We start from the raw sequence: 14494 nt of genomic DNA, 5'->3' as shown, positions 1-14494 counted from the left end.
GGACCACCGGCCCGGCACTGCCCGTGCCAGGCTCAGCTTGTCACGCTTTGACAAGACACGGAGTCAGTCCCATCACCAGCTGCCGCTGAAGGCAGGACAGGAGGATGGGCTTTCCTTTGTGCGGCTGAATTGATACCACAATAAAAGATTTGACGTGACTGACCCGCCTGTGAGACTGATAGGTCAGGCATGGAACCACCCTGCAGATGCTATATTTACTCGTGAAGTATCCCTGTCACATGGCTGGGCACAGCCATCCTCGCTCAGGGCAAGCAGCCTCTGCCAGGGCAAGGCTCTAAGAAATTGCTAAAGGACTTTCATTAAACCTGTAACACAAAAATTTATAAAAATACAAAATAAAGTTTTATCTGTTCCTGGAGCCTTCATAGCCATAGTAAGTGATTCTATTTTCTCTATCTTTTAGAACAGAAAACACTTCTGTTATGGGTTTTATCTGAAATTAAGATAAAAAAAGCTTTTAATCTGTTTTCCTCTAATTGCAACATAATTAGAAGTTCAGTGTTCTGTTCTGGCCTGTGTTTTGTCTCAAGGCAATATTTTTACTAAAATTCTGTTTTTGCCAACATAGAGTAATTTTGAATAAAAGGAATCCAGGTTTGGTTAGACCATGCAATGCTGAGGGAAACAGAAAACCAATCAGCATTCCCCAGATTATCCAATAATAGTGTGAAGCCACTGATTGGAAAACGAGCTTCCCACTGCTTCAGTTTGGCATGCTAGTTCCTGGCTTTTCCCTACGTGACAACAGTGCTTTTTTAGATAAGAATAACTTGAAAAACAACCAGGGAGTGCACGTTGTGATTGCTGTCATATGGTCTTTTGTCTCCTGCAGAGATGGGTGTTCTTGCTGTACTTGCTCTACCCTTGCTTCTCTTAGGGGTCAGTGGAATTCTCTATCTTTACCAGTCAGTCAGGTGGCTGTTGTCCAAGTCAGCTGTGCAGAACAAGGTGGTGGTGATCACGGATGCCATCTCTGGACTGGGCAAGGGTGAGTTGTCTCATTTCTTCTCAGTGTCCAAGCGCAGAAACAGCCAGAGAACCACCCTCTCGGTGATAAAATGTGCACACGTTGCCTTGTAGTGCCTGGATGAAGCAGAAGTTCAGAAATACAATTTTAAACAAATCCTGTGAAGTTTAAATGTACATTTTTAGTCTCAGCCACAGGAATTGCTGTTAAGCTTTCAGGGGCTGCAGAGCTTTGCATTTATTTAATTCAGTTGAATGAGAGGTTTTGTAAGCACATTAAGTGCTATTTTTAGTGTGCTGCTCCTAGGAGATCTCATTACATGGGCTGTCGCTGCAGGGTAGCGGCGAGTCAGCATGAGCAGGTGTCACCTTACCCTTTACATGTTCCTCTTCAGCCCTTAAAGATTTCAACATTTCCTGCTCCCCGTAAACAGCAGTGTTCATATCTGTGCCCCCTCTCTCACCGTGTTCCTCCTCTTCCCTGGACATCCTCCAGGACCTCCAGCTGGGCTGCCTGGCTATGAGTGGTGCTGGGTTCAGTGGGTGGAGGGAAGGAGGGGCTGATAATTTATCTGTTTATACGAGCTGATTGCCTGGGTGGCCAGCTACTGAGCATGTGCTTCATATTTCCTGCCTGCGTGGTGCTGCCGGGTTAAAGGTACGGGGTCAGGTATTGCCCGTGCACTGTCCTGCTCTAGGCATCACCGGGGGGACAGTAGACGCAAGCGCGTGGCAAGGCAAGCGTAGCCTGAGGCTGCCTGTTGGCATTTTCAATTAGAACTTGCTGTGGTTGGAAACCTTGCACACCCAAGCAGAAAATAGATGGGGAGGAGGAGAGCTTCTTTTTAGCAGAGTGGAGCAGGGACCGGCAATGGAAACACACACTGCTCTTTATCAGAGCCTGTGAGGACCAGGTGTGAAGACACTCGGACGCTCACATCCCACCTAGTCTTCCTCTTTCCTTGGCACCCTTCCGTTTCAGCTGAAGATAATAGTAGCATGCATTTTCTCTGACTGTTTATATTCCAGTATTTTTCTTTGGAGAGGGATGCTCTAGAGTCCTCCAGCTGAGATGGGGTGTCTGGTAGAATCACTGGATGCCTGCAGGTTCCTAGAGAAAAGTTCTGCTTGGAGCAGGAATATCAGCTGTGCTAGACCTGGTTGGCTGTGGCTTCAGGTCAAATCTTGGAAACTCCCAAGGATAAAGAACATTTATTGAACATTTCTCCAGCACTGCATGACCCCTGGGGGAAGTTTTCCTAAGCTCAATTTCCTGTTAAACTTTCTTAATCTTTTTTTTTTCACTATCTCCTGCCTGTCCCTTGAGGTTATAAAGGTGATCACAAATCGCCTCCCCCCCCACTCCCCCTCATCCTTTTCCACATAGATGCAATTTTATTCTGTTACCTTAAAAATACCTATTGCCAAGATCCCATAGGGTGATACTGAGAAGTTATTTGCATGCTTGAACGGTTCCAAATCATGCAGAATTTGCTGCGCAGCCCACTCATGCATCCTGATGGTCATTCATCCAGAGCTGTGTAATACCAGCTGTCTGGCCAGCTGCTGCGTGTTTCAGCTCCTAGGCAACAGCCAAAGTCCTTTTCCCACATGCCAGAATTTCCGGACTAAAGATAACAATTCATCAAAGTTTAAAAAAGAGGAAAAAAATGATGAATGAAGATGTTTGCAATGGATTATGGTTGTTATTTAAACCTGATTGCTGTTTCTTCTCAGTGCTATAACTCAGAAATTTCAAGAGGAGAACATCGCTGGTTTCCCTTGTCCCTTTTTGTTGCTGTTCATACAGTAGCCACGTTTTATTCACAAGGTTGACCCAACTGTCGTGTTTATTGGAAAAATACTGGTGTAGCGGTTTTAGTACTGGCAAATAATCTTTTGGGCTTTAAATCAAAATTCTTTCTATGCTACAGAAAAGAAAATGAAAGACATTCCTAAAATTAGTGTTGTAAATAAAGAAAAATATTACGTAAATAAAAGATTCCAGCTGTACGAGTTTGCAAGAATAGGAGAGTGGATCCCAAAATGCTTCCATACAGCTCTTGGGAGTCTAACATGGGCATTTAAGAAAACTAATACATAAAAACGAATGGGGTAACTGGATTTGCCGATGGGTATAAAATCGGCTTTCTGGGGGACAGACAGCCGGGGTTGTACTGGGGTTGTGCTGTTGCCCAGTCAACAAAGGCCCCAGGAGCCAAGACAAGTCAAACAGCCTGGAAAGGCGTAAGGGTAAGTGTAAGACCATACTTCTGTTCTTCCCATGCTGAATATGTAACTGTCATTCAGATTTGATTTAGGGACCAAATATGAGAGCTCCTGGGCTGAAAGCATTCTGGAAGATCTGATCAGGAACCAAACCAAACCAACCAACCAACCAACCAAAAGCAAAAAAACCAAAAACAAACAAACAAACAAACAAACAAAACCCTCTTGATTTCCAATCCCACCAGCACACTGTCAACTAATTCTCAACTAACCTCTGATTTGGGGCACAGTAGGTACATCATCAGTGGCATCCTCAGGCCTACCTGCAAGATACTATCTCTTCCAAGAAGAAACAGGCAGGCAGTTGTGTGCTTTTCCTGGGCAGGAGGACAACCTTGACTGAGTCCTGGGCTGAGAGCCACAGTTGGAGTTCACCTGAGCTAGCACATGCACCCTGTTGCAACCCCTAGCAGGCAGAGAGAATGAACTCACAATGAATTCCTAAAAGATGCCCATGAGAGATCTACGCTCCGTGTTTTTAAATGCCTTTCTTTGGTCAAACTGATGGACAGTGAGGAATATATTCTCCCTCAACGCCATCTAGAGAAGACAATACACCAGACACAGGCTGTCAAGGTGCTCCAGCCTGGTATTTTGTAATCTGGATTGAGCTGATCACATGCCCCCAGGAAGACCTAAACTAATGACTTGGCTGCAGTCCTGTAGCCAGTGCCTGTAGCCACCTGGGGTGATGGGTAACACCACCTAAGAGGTCCTCTTTTTATGTGATTCCCCCCTTCCAGAAGTGCACAATCATCGTTCACTTGCATCAGAAAGGGAGAATCATCCTCCCCAGAGACCTCAGTGAAGGTGGGGTGAACCCCTATCTCAGAATATCCCTGAACATAGGGAGAAAACGCAGAGCTAGCCCAGCGTGCCCAGGAACATCTCGGGGAACGCAGCAGAACATGAGGCACCTCAAGCTGGACCCTGGTGCCTCTGCTGACTCCTGGGAATGTCTAATACTCAGGAAATAAAGGCCTTGGGAAGGGCTGTGTGTGGAGGGAGGGTCTGTAGGAGAGAGGCCTCTCATAGTGCTCCATCTGCGGGCCAGCGGGTGGTGAGTCCCTCTGCATTGCTCTTTCTCAGCGTTGTAGAAGAGTTTCGTGTTGCCAGGAGTTTCGTGCAGGGAGCATACGGAGCTCGTTCTGCTGTTTTCTGGGGTTAGCTTTTGTCCTTCGGATTGCAGTAGACAGGAAGTTTTGCAAAAGACACAGTTGGTATTTTAACAACTTGAAGCATATGTTTTTATATATATTTTTCTTCACAGCAAGTGTGTCTGGAGGTGGAGAGACTTAAGGAGGAAAGATAACGAGAACAATTCTTCTAACTCAAACCCATCATCCTTTAACGGGCACATTGTCCTTTCCTTGATTAAGTTTCTGCTAAATTCCGTGACTGTGCAGTACCATTGTGCTGTACCATAAACTGTGAATTATTCCGTTGTATTAAATTTTCCTTTATTACTCACATATATATTATTGCATGTAACACTTTCTTTTTGCTCATATATATTTATTCTTTCAAAATTAATGAAATTTAAAGCAGAGATTGAACATCATTAGCAAAAGCAGCATTCCATTTCAAGCAAATTAAAATCAAATTGGTTTTATTGTTATGATTTCTTCTGAATGTGTTTCTCTCCTAGAATGTTCTCGGGTGTTTCACGCAGGAGGAGCAAGGCTTGTGCTGTGTGGCAGGACATGGGAAAAGTTGGAAGCCTTGTATGACGCTTTAATTAGTGTGGCAGACCCCAGTGTGGTAAGTATTTCCTCACCTTGCTTTGGAAATTCACAGCTTGAGCTAAACTCCTTGTTCAGGGTCACAAAGAGCTTTTAAATCCATTAAAACAAGGTGCATGAAACATCATTCACTGATGGTGGGTTTGGTCACACAGATAACACACCCAACACCATCCAGACAGAGAGAGAGAAACACCTCTGAAGATCTTCAGAGCATGATGGCAGAGGTACAAGGCAGAAATCCTGCTCCCTTGAGCTAGTTCAAGGCGGTTACTGTAGAGCAGCTGAGTGGTCCCGCGTTTGGAACAGGCCACCCAACTAGAAATGGCAGGCAGAGGAATTTGCCCGTTAATTTAGGTGAAAGAGATCCAAAGCGCTTCATTTAATCCCAGGAGCCACCATCTGTTTTTCACAGGACTGGAGTGCTCAAGGAGTGGTTGATGGATCTAAAGATTGAATTAATTTTTAGTTTCTCAACTACTTTGGGAGAAGTCCTGGCCGGAAGGGCACAGGAGCGTAGGAGTAAGAGTGCCCTTTCCTCGGTACCGCTGACTGGGTCACCCCGCAAGTAGACAGGCAAGGCTGCCCCTGCTGCCTGGTCTTTGGAAGGTGTTTCTTGGCTGCCCATGGAGAGCTTTCCTTCTGTGACCAGCAGGCAGCTGACTTGGTTCAGGTCACAGGTGTGCCTGAAGGCATCACACAAATTCTACAGCCAAAAAATATTTGCATTTGACCCTTTTTTTTTTGCAGTGAGCTTCATTCATCTCCATAAATAACAATAAAAGTAGTGTGTTTGTGCCAGTCTGTGCAGACTCAACTAGGAAAAAACTATCAAGTATGACTGTGGGATCTGCATTACATCATTGTAGTAATATAGTAAGAGAAGATACTTGGAGTTTCTGCCTCTGTCCCAGAGCTGGTAAAATCTACATCTTTGCAGACATTGTACAAATGTAAACTCTATTGGATGACCTGTAGCTGAACAAACCATTCCTTCCTTCCCACTGCACCCCGTGTCTATGTAAATTACCTGTCAGAGCACTACACCCTCGACTCCGTGGTCAGCAAAGTCCTCCAGAGGGCTGCTTACAGAAGGACCACAGCCTGGAGCGATAGGAGTCACCCCTGTGTCTGTTATCTGTCTCCACCGATTATAAAAGAGACAAAACCCGAGAGGGTAGAGCTAGCCAGCTTACCCTTCCAGTGTTGTGCTGCTTCACCTGAACTTCAGAGTCTCTGAGTATCCACTGCTAAACTACTTTCTTTTTAGAGTGGGTTAAAAGAACAAATAAAATTTTTTATGCAAATGATAAAACTGTCTTCAGATATCGAGGTAAATTAATCTACAGGACAAGTGAACAGGAACAGACTTTTGTATAACAAGTATCCTTGAAATGAGTCTTTTCTGTATTAGACATACACACCGAAGCTTATTCTGCTGGACATCTCAGACATAAACTGCATTCAGGATGTAGCTAAGGAAATCCTGAACTGCTATGGCTGTGTGGACATCCTGATCAACAATGCAAGCATGAAGGTGAAAGGAGCGGTGCAGAGCATTTCCTTGGAACTTGATAAAAAGATAATGGATGCCAACTATTTTGGACCTATAACATTAACCAAAGGTATTTTAATCCTTCTTCCTTTTTTGCTGTTGCCACTTTAAGCTCAAGATCCAAGTCATTGACATTACACTGTTTCATTTGTACTTGTTTTTGTCTTCTTCGCTATAACCAAAAACAGTTCTGTGAAAGTCAACAGACTGAAACTGAGGTGAAGACCAAAATCAGAGTGCCTGGGTTTGGAACCAGCTTGGTCCTGAAATGTATAAGCAGGTGTTTGAACGATAGACATTTTTAAATGTCCACTCATTGCATTTTGTGTGTGTGAGGCTTTTATTGACGTATTTGCTGCTTGTTACAAAGACCATTGTTTTCAAATCCCCTGCAAGGGTACAGACAGGCTGGCAGTTAAATGTGACAATACTGCACCCAAATCTGCAAGTAGAGTCCAAGTGAAGTCTAAAGACACTCTATCTCCAGCTACTGGATTTTGTGGTACTTCTGCTTGCCTTATTGGAAAAGCTTCATTAAAATCGTCCTATCTGCACTTCAGCTGTCACTTCTTCTCAGTAAATTCATGGAGCTCTTTTCCTTATGTGGCTTCTTCTGTCACGTATTTTTTTCAGCCATTCTTCCCAACATGATTTCAAGAAGAACTGGCCAAATTGTTCTAATTAATAGTATCCAAGGAAAAATTGGAATCCCATTCCGAGCAGCCTGTAAGTTATGCATAGCAAAAATGTACATTCTAGTGCTTAAATTGCGAGTGTTCCGTGCACGGACAGCAGGTTCGTGGAAGGGCTAGTCTGCACTCTAATTCAATAAACTATTAACGCACTGCATGCTGAAAACCTTCTCATATAGGTGGAACTTAAGAAGAAGTAGTTAAATACTGTCTTTGATGTATAACTACTGCCTAAGGTACTCGAGGACATGAGGATATCAAATGTGACAGGAAGAGGGTGGGGGGATGTGACGGTGGGGAGGGTTATGATCTTAGGAGACATTCAGGAAACAGTGAACTTGTAGGTCTAACATCTGCACCAGCCGTATCGGTAGAAACCATGGTGAAGATCCAGTAGTGTACAGGTGTGACATACTGGTGATACTGCCCACTGCTTTGTAAGAGGAGCCTCATGCACACAATAGCTTTGTCGGTGGGAGGTTAAAAGAAGATGTCATCACTGTATTCTGCCTGGGTTTCCAGACGATGTTCAAGAAGGTCTTTCAGCCAAAGCTCCTTGTGAAACTAAGCTGCCTTGAATTATGATGAAAGACTTCGCATTAATAAAACACAAAGTTAGTGACAGGAAATATAGAACAGATGTAAACAGATGTTTTAGACTGTGACAGGAGGTCAGAGTTGATGATGGGCTCTGAATTAAAAGGTCTGCAAGACCTCAGGATTTGACTTGTCATTCCATGAAAGCAAAATATAGTGACAGAAACTGTAAGAAAAGCAGTAGAGAAAAAAAATAACATCCTGGTTTGTACAGATCTGTGCAGTGCCCACATCTTGACCTGCATGCAGTTCTGGTCCCCGTCTCAAAAGAAGTGTAAGAAATACAAAAAAGGCTCAGAAGAGAAACAACACATTGATGGGACATCTGGAATGGTTTCCGTCCAGGAAACAGCGGGTTGTGTCAGATACATTGTACGTGTATGAGAACATGAGTAAAGGAAGAGCTAACAGTCAATTGTTACAGCGCTTCTACCGACATCTGTGTTGCATGAAATGAAGCTGTCAAAACTAATGAACGGAGAAACTTCTTTCCTGGAGGCCACCGGCTGTTTTTTAGTTTATATTATGCACAGGTTGATTTTTACTGCAAACCAAATCAAGGGTAAGGTGGACCAGTTAACACATCGCTGTGGGCTTTGGTCAAGGTTCACATACTGTCATCCTTCTTTATTACCATTCTCTATAAATGAGCACTAAGAGCAGTTAAAAAACCTCTTAACATTCAGTTACTTTAACCTGGACTTTAAGATTAGAAGCATCTTGGCTTGCTGCTGCAGGACAAAGGTTTAATTGGTTTACAAAGCATTCCAGAAACGGACATGAGTGTCTCTGCTTTTAATTGATGTGCCACAAACTGTGGTATGGAGACTCGTCTTAGGGACAGCTGTCCATCCACCAAAGACATTTTTAAACTGTAGAGATATCAGAAGTATTATTCCTTAACCCAGGACTTAGTATTTCCGATTGGGAACTCCAGACACATGCTCTTTGACGTGTGTGGGGAGACTGACTGCGTCCCTGTACAAATAATTTTCTTTTGTTTGTTTTAAATACATTGTACGATAATTTAACTGGGCGAAATAATTCACTGTTCTTTTGCCTTTTGGCTAAGCAACCCATTCTTATTTTTCCAAGCATGCATGTTATGTGGAGCTGTTGTACCTCTATATCCATGAATTTATGTATCCAGACAGACATATATGGGCTTGTTTTCTTTCCTTTAGATGCTGCTTCCAAGCATGCTGCTGTGGGCTTTTTTGATTGTCTTAGAGCTGAAATGGAAGAATTCAACATTTCTGTCAGCACTGTGAATCCGACCTTCATCTGTTCGTATCATCGTCAACCAGCACCTGGCAACTGGGAGGCATCTATTTGGAAATGTAAGGCTTGATGCATCCAGAGACCCATTGAGATGAGGTCCATATAGCAGTATGGAGGCTCTTCCCAGGGAGAAGAATGGAAATGACAGTAAGGTTGAACAGGTTTGGGGAGCAAGAGAAAAGAGAGACTGGAGAGGTCAGATGAGCCTGGTGAAAAGAGAAGGAACATGGAAAGAGACATGATGTGAGAAGATAAACACACCAGGGCATGGAGAATGTGGTAAAGGAGAGCATGCAAGGTCCCAAGGGAGAGTTCCACTGCACTCAAGTTGCTCTTTGTCTTAGGAACTGTGAGGATTTTACTTCAAAATTGTAAAAAGGTCTTAGGGACATGGTGATGAGGGAAAGGGAAGGGTTGAGGGATGGAAAGTGTGTGGAAGTTAAACCAATTTGAGTGAGGCGCTAGGCACCACTATTCCCTCGACGTGTCTGTCTGCAGTCTCACTCCTCTCTGCTTCACAGTCTTTTTCAGAAAGGTGGCGTACGGTGTGCACCCCGTGGAGGTGGCGGAGGAAGTCCTGCGCACAGTGAGCAGTAAGAAGCAGGAGGTACTTATGGCCAACCCTATACCCAGAGCCGCGGTTTACATTCGCACCTTCTTCCCCGAGCTGTTTTTTGCCATTGTTGCCTCAGGTATCAGGGAAAGGCTGAAGACAAAAGAGGAAAATTAATGTTGTTCAGTTCTTTTCTCCACTTTTGACCTGAAAAGAGTTTATGTTTCAAATGTCAGTGATTTCTGCTTCTCGTTATGGAATAAAGCAGGAGGCTTAAATAAACATGAACCAGCTGATGTCTCTTTATTGTTTTTTAATATTTCACTTCTAAAATGTGGAACAGTTCAAGAAACCAAAATGAAAAGCAGTGAGTGACAAAGGTAAAATAACTCCTGTGACCTGCAAGACATTTTTAACAGATGCATTTTAATCTAGAAAGGAGAAGAAAGTTACATCTGAGCAACTTTTTAATACCTAAATGTACTGCCAAGAGGATGGAACGAAGCCATTCTGTTTCTGCTGTGGTAGCTCAATGTGCTAAAGTTACTGTAAAGGAGATTTCCAGCGAGAGAATTGTCTGCTAAGAATAGTGAAACATGAAGATAAATTGACAGAGAAATTTTAGAATGCTGTCCTTAGGAGCTCTAAGGAAGAGATTAAAGAAACATCTGTAAAAAAGCAATGTAGCTTTAGTTTATCCTGCCTAGAGGGAAAGAAGGATTAGATGATCTTTTAAATGGGTCACACTTTTCCATAATTCTGCGGGTTTTTCTCATATTGGAAACAAGGTTTCTCCATGGGTATTTTTTAAGTAATATTTTTTCCACGAGGGAAATCTACTGTTTAATCTGAAGGTTTCTATGTTATTTCTCCATCTCTGCCTCACTCTCTAAATACCTGTGGATGTATGTTGCATACAAAACCGTATGATAATTAAAGCAAATATTAGGAGTTCATTAAGAGGTATTTTCTGTGAGCCTCCCTCAGCCGTCTTTTAACCTGTGGGCGTTCCTTAGTAATACCAGCTTTTATAAAGAAGGACAGAACGAGGCCTGCAGATGGACCTGTAGGAAAAAGCTATTCGGCTACAGCTCCTTTAACTTTTTTAAAGCTTTCCACATGCCTAAAGGGCACATTATTCTCTTCTAATGTGAGATGCAGCTGCACTGTCTTCAATTTGCTTTCTGTGCTGGAATAAACTTTTTCTTGCTGTTGGCCAAGGAAGTTGACATTGCTGGACTCAAGGGCCCTTGAAGAAAGGAAGAATGCTAAGATTGGGTAGTCTTAGAAGTGAGGAGACGGTTGTCTAATTTCAGACGTCCTAGGTAAAGCCTACCCAGAGCTAACCTCCCAGGTCTCCTTCTGAAGCAGAAAGACCCTGTAGGGGTCTGTAACCCGTGATTTATCTGACATACAGCTTAGGAAAACAGAAATTGCATGCTGGGAGTGCCCGTCTCTCCATGAACTTTCACTGGACTCTAGGTAATCACCACCACTGTAGATCTGTGTATCTGCTACAGGAATCTGAAGTTTACTGAGATGCCACTGCCTCCAAGATTGATTGGGTCACATTAACTGGAATAAAAATGCCACAGGTTTTGATAAGTTGGGGTTTTGTTTGTTTGTTTGGGTCCTGCTTTCATATAATGTGGTTGCGGGACTTACCCCAGAATCATCGATGTCTACACACTGGTGGTCAGGAGTTGGAATAAGGGCCAGACTGTGAAATCATGAGTTGCCAATAGGGATCAGAAGTTCTTGTTTCGCCGGGTGAATTCGTTTAGCAGACCCCAGCAGAAGACACACACCTTCTTGAGTGCTTAGCATGTGACAGCACCAGACCATCTGAGATTTAGCAGTTGATCAGGATGGGGCCCCTACTGCATGATTATTTAAATTCACACAGCACTTTGTATGTGTGCAAACACTGTGTGAAACAGAGCTGAGGACAGAGCCTATGGTAGAGACTGCCGGTCTGTGTCCGTAAACGGCAGACTGAGGAAAAAACTGAGCGGCTTAAAGTAGATCTTTGGAAGATCTTGTAGGCACAAAGTATGTTCCTGGATGAGGTGGAACTTCATCAGTGGCACTCAGGAACAACATGATCTGGGTAAAAATCGATTGCAAAGAGGCCACATCTATTAGAAAGGAAGAAAAGCAGCAAGTCAGGCAGCACTGGGAACAATCCCTCTAGCAGGGATGTCAGAAACGTATCTCAGCGAATCATGGGAAACAAGCGGGAGGAATCAAGGTCCTGTGTTCTGGTCACGGGATTGTCTGCTTCTGCTGGAGTGGATTGTCTGCTTCTGCTGGAGTGGATACCAAACTCTCTAGCAACTGCTTTTTTCATCTGCCGAATGGAAGGTTGCGGTTTGAATAACTGAGTAAAGACAGACTTTTCTACAGAGGAAAGGGGAATTCTTATTGCTGGCTGCAGCTGCCTAGCGGGGTGACATAGAGAAGGAGCCAGACCCCCCTGAGATGTGCACAGTGAAGGACAAAATGGTAATGGACACAAATAGGAACACAGGAAGTTCTGATTAGAGGTTGGGAAGTATTTTTTCCACAATTACAGTAGTCAAGTATTCAGAGAGGTTGCCAGTGAGGTCAGGAAATCTCACTTCTTGAATATATTCAAAGCTCAACTGCTTAAAGCCCTGAGGAACATCATCTAATTGGTCTGGCTTTGAGAAGAAAGGCTGGACTTGAAATCTCCAAGAGGTACCTTTTAACTTGACTTATAATTGTGTGTGAGTCTACAGGTACAGGTGAGTCTTCCAGCTGGTCTCCAGCCAAGGTAATTTTGATAGTCCCCCAGCCAGAGACTGTGATTCTGTCAGTGCTCCCACTGGATGGGAAAATTTGGATGAACACCAAATGCTGAAAACACTGAAAATTCATGAACTGCAGACAAGTTAGACGGAGTAAACCACATAATCAAACAAACTGTGCTGAAGGTACCAGATGAGTTTGGCTGACATCCTGTAGCGAGTCCCAGAGTGCTCTGTGCGGTCAAGTGGCAGCTGGCAGGACACAGTCTACCCCAGCCAGAACTGTGTCACAGGCTGCAAGCGTGACAGCCAGCAACAGTCCAAGCAGTGGCTGACACCCCTGGCTGCATCTTGCCCACAAACTGCCAGCCCTGAGGTCACAGCACTCCCAAGGGACAGTTACACAGCAGGTAAAGGCTGGGCACAGGTGCCTGCCACCCCTCGGTGGGGTTCCCACCACCTACCGCCTTCCTTCTGAGGAGACTGTCTTACATGTCGCATTGTTACCTCCCCGTACTGTCTCTCGGTTGTCCACTCTTGCCACTCATGGCCCATGGTTTCCTTCATTGCTCATTGCTTTTAACTCTGCTACTCTTCTATCAGCTCCGCCTGACCACCGGCCATGAAGTGACCTCCCATGGATCCTGCAGGCGTAACAAATGCGGGATATATTTATGTTAGAAATGTTTTGCCTGAAAAAAACCTGTGTAGTGCCGTTCCTAAAGCCCAGATCTGCTGAGCATGCTGCGTGGGACCTCTGCCACCCAGCATTCACCAGTGCATTTCCTAGCGGGCTCATTAGCAGGAGGATTCACACAACAGTGAAGAAGAACCAGTGTCCAACGGAGCAGGAACACGTGGCTCAGGTCCCTGGGGAAGCTCCACGTTGATCCTCAGAGGAGAGCAGCTGCATGTTCCTGATCCGTGAGGTTAGTAATCATTTCTTCTTTCCCGTCTGTAATGTGATTGTAGAGTATTCTTTGTGTTTAATAATCAAATTTTTATTCTTTCTGTGGTCAGAACGATGCCTGGAGAATTTCACAGGTGAGTGGTGTGCTGTCTATGGCCAGGAACCTCCCAGGTTTCTGTTTGCCTTCCTAGCCATGTTTAATGAGTAGTATTTACATCGTAAACCTCTTCCCCCATTAGCTTCTCTGCCACAGCAAATCCTACCACTACGTGTATGGTGGAACTATTGAATGATAAGCTGGAATACACAGATTTTCCTGGAGAAATTGTAGCTTTAATAATAAACAAATTATTCAAGCCATGCACTGCAACGTGGGTTGCCTTATTTGCAGCCCCGCTCTTCACGGGGTTTGGGTTTGGAAGGGCATTTTTTACAATCTTTTCAATAAAAAATTAGAGTGGAAATTCATAATGCTCTGAAATTCTAACATACTGACATACTTTCTATTAGCATTAGACAGTGATTAAAAACCAGAGCGGTGGAGGACCTGTGTCACTGTCTTTTTCTGAACTGAGACACCCAAATCTCCTTTTCCAGTACTAAGACTTCCTTGAAACATCCTTGGAAATACCATTTCTTTATTAAGAAACATAACTACTGGTACACAAACACACACCTTTATTAATTAACACTGTTTCATTCTGATCTAGTAGTATGATTTACAGGATGCCTTGAGATACAGTTCAAATTTACAGAACTGAAATAGTGGCCAGGTGACGCAAGCCTTTTATTGGGTGTGCAGGGTCCTCTGCACAGTGGTGAAAGGAGTTCACATAAACATTGCAAGCTTTCTCTGGAGCTGCATGGTCAGGAAACGTGTATTTAATCTTTAAACTCCTCTCCAGCATTTTTCTTTTGTGCTTGAATTCCAAAATAGTTTTTGTGTATTTGTTAATAGTGGTGACAGCTGCAGCCATACAGCAGGCGAAGGAGGCCCATGCGAGGCTATAAACAAAAAGGTTTGTCAGAAATTAGCAGAACGTTTTCATAGCCAAGTCCTTCAATTTTATTTTTGAAGATACTGCATACATGTCATCGTATTGGTGTCTATTAGGGA

At 43.8% G+C, this 14494-nt stretch overlaps 2 protein-coding genes across 3 annotated transcripts in view; one reads left to right on the top strand and one right to left on the bottom strand.

The window, feature by feature from the left end:
* Positions 1 to 853: 853 nt before the first annotated feature.
* On the top strand, positions 854 to 9970 carry DHRS7C (dehydrogenase/reductase (SDR family) member 7C). Of its 2 annotated transcripts, none has more exons than XM_010136968.1 (6): positions 854 to 1009; positions 4925 to 5037; positions 6433 to 6643; positions 7207 to 7299; positions 9047 to 9202; positions 9665 to 9970. In XM_010136968.1, the coding sequence occupies exons 1-6, from the start codon at positions 856 to 858 to the stop codon at positions 9871 to 9873; spliced, it is 936 nt and encodes a 311-aa protein (XP_010135270.1). In that variant the 5' UTR covers positions 854 to 855; the 3' UTR covers positions 9874 to 9970. The 2 variants fall into 2 exon arrangements, with proteins under 2 accessions (XP_010135270.1, XP_010135271.1); XM_010136969.1 differs by having other exon boundaries at positions 856 to 1009; positions 4925 to 5034.
* A 4156-nt stretch (positions 9971 to 14126) lies between these two features.
* The window catches only part of LOC104494167 (germ cell-specific gene 1-like protein), a 12852-nt gene continuing 12484 nt past the window's right edge, over positions 14127 to 14494 (bottom strand). Inside the window, exon 5 of the mRNA XM_010136967.1 lies at positions 14127 to 14382. Within this exon, the coding sequence (XP_010135269.1) occupies positions 14127 to 14382 (256 nt within the window). The remainder of the gene's footprint in view (positions 14383 to 14494) is intronic.

Source organism: Buceros rhinoceros, unplaced genomic scaffold (genome assembly GCF_000710305.1).
Source record: "Buceros rhinoceros silvestris isolate BGI_N320 unplaced genomic scaffold, ASM71030v1 scaffold17825, whole genome shotgun sequence".
In the NCBI taxonomy this organism is placed as follows: domain Eukaryota; kingdom Metazoa; phylum Chordata; class Aves; order Bucerotiformes; family Bucerotidae; genus Buceros; species Buceros rhinoceros.
The sequence above is the reverse complement of the archived record's forward strand: the minus strand, read 5'-3'. Positions and strand labels throughout refer to the sequence as shown.

Bases quoted from the DNA above. Each gene is read 5' to 3' on its own strand.
- DHRS7C (XM_010136968.1), top strand. From the start codon at position 856: ATGGGTGTTCTTGCTGTACTTGCTCTACCCTTGCTTCTCTTAGGGGTC. The intron at 1,010-4,924 runs GTGAGTTGTCTC...TTTCTCTCCTAG, and splicing joins CATCTCTGGACTGGGCAAGG to AATGTTCTCGGGTGTTTCAC. The intron at 5,038-6,432 runs GTAAGTATTTCC...TTTCTGTATTAG, and splicing joins GTGTGGCAGACCCCAGTGTG to ACATACACACCGAAGCTTAT.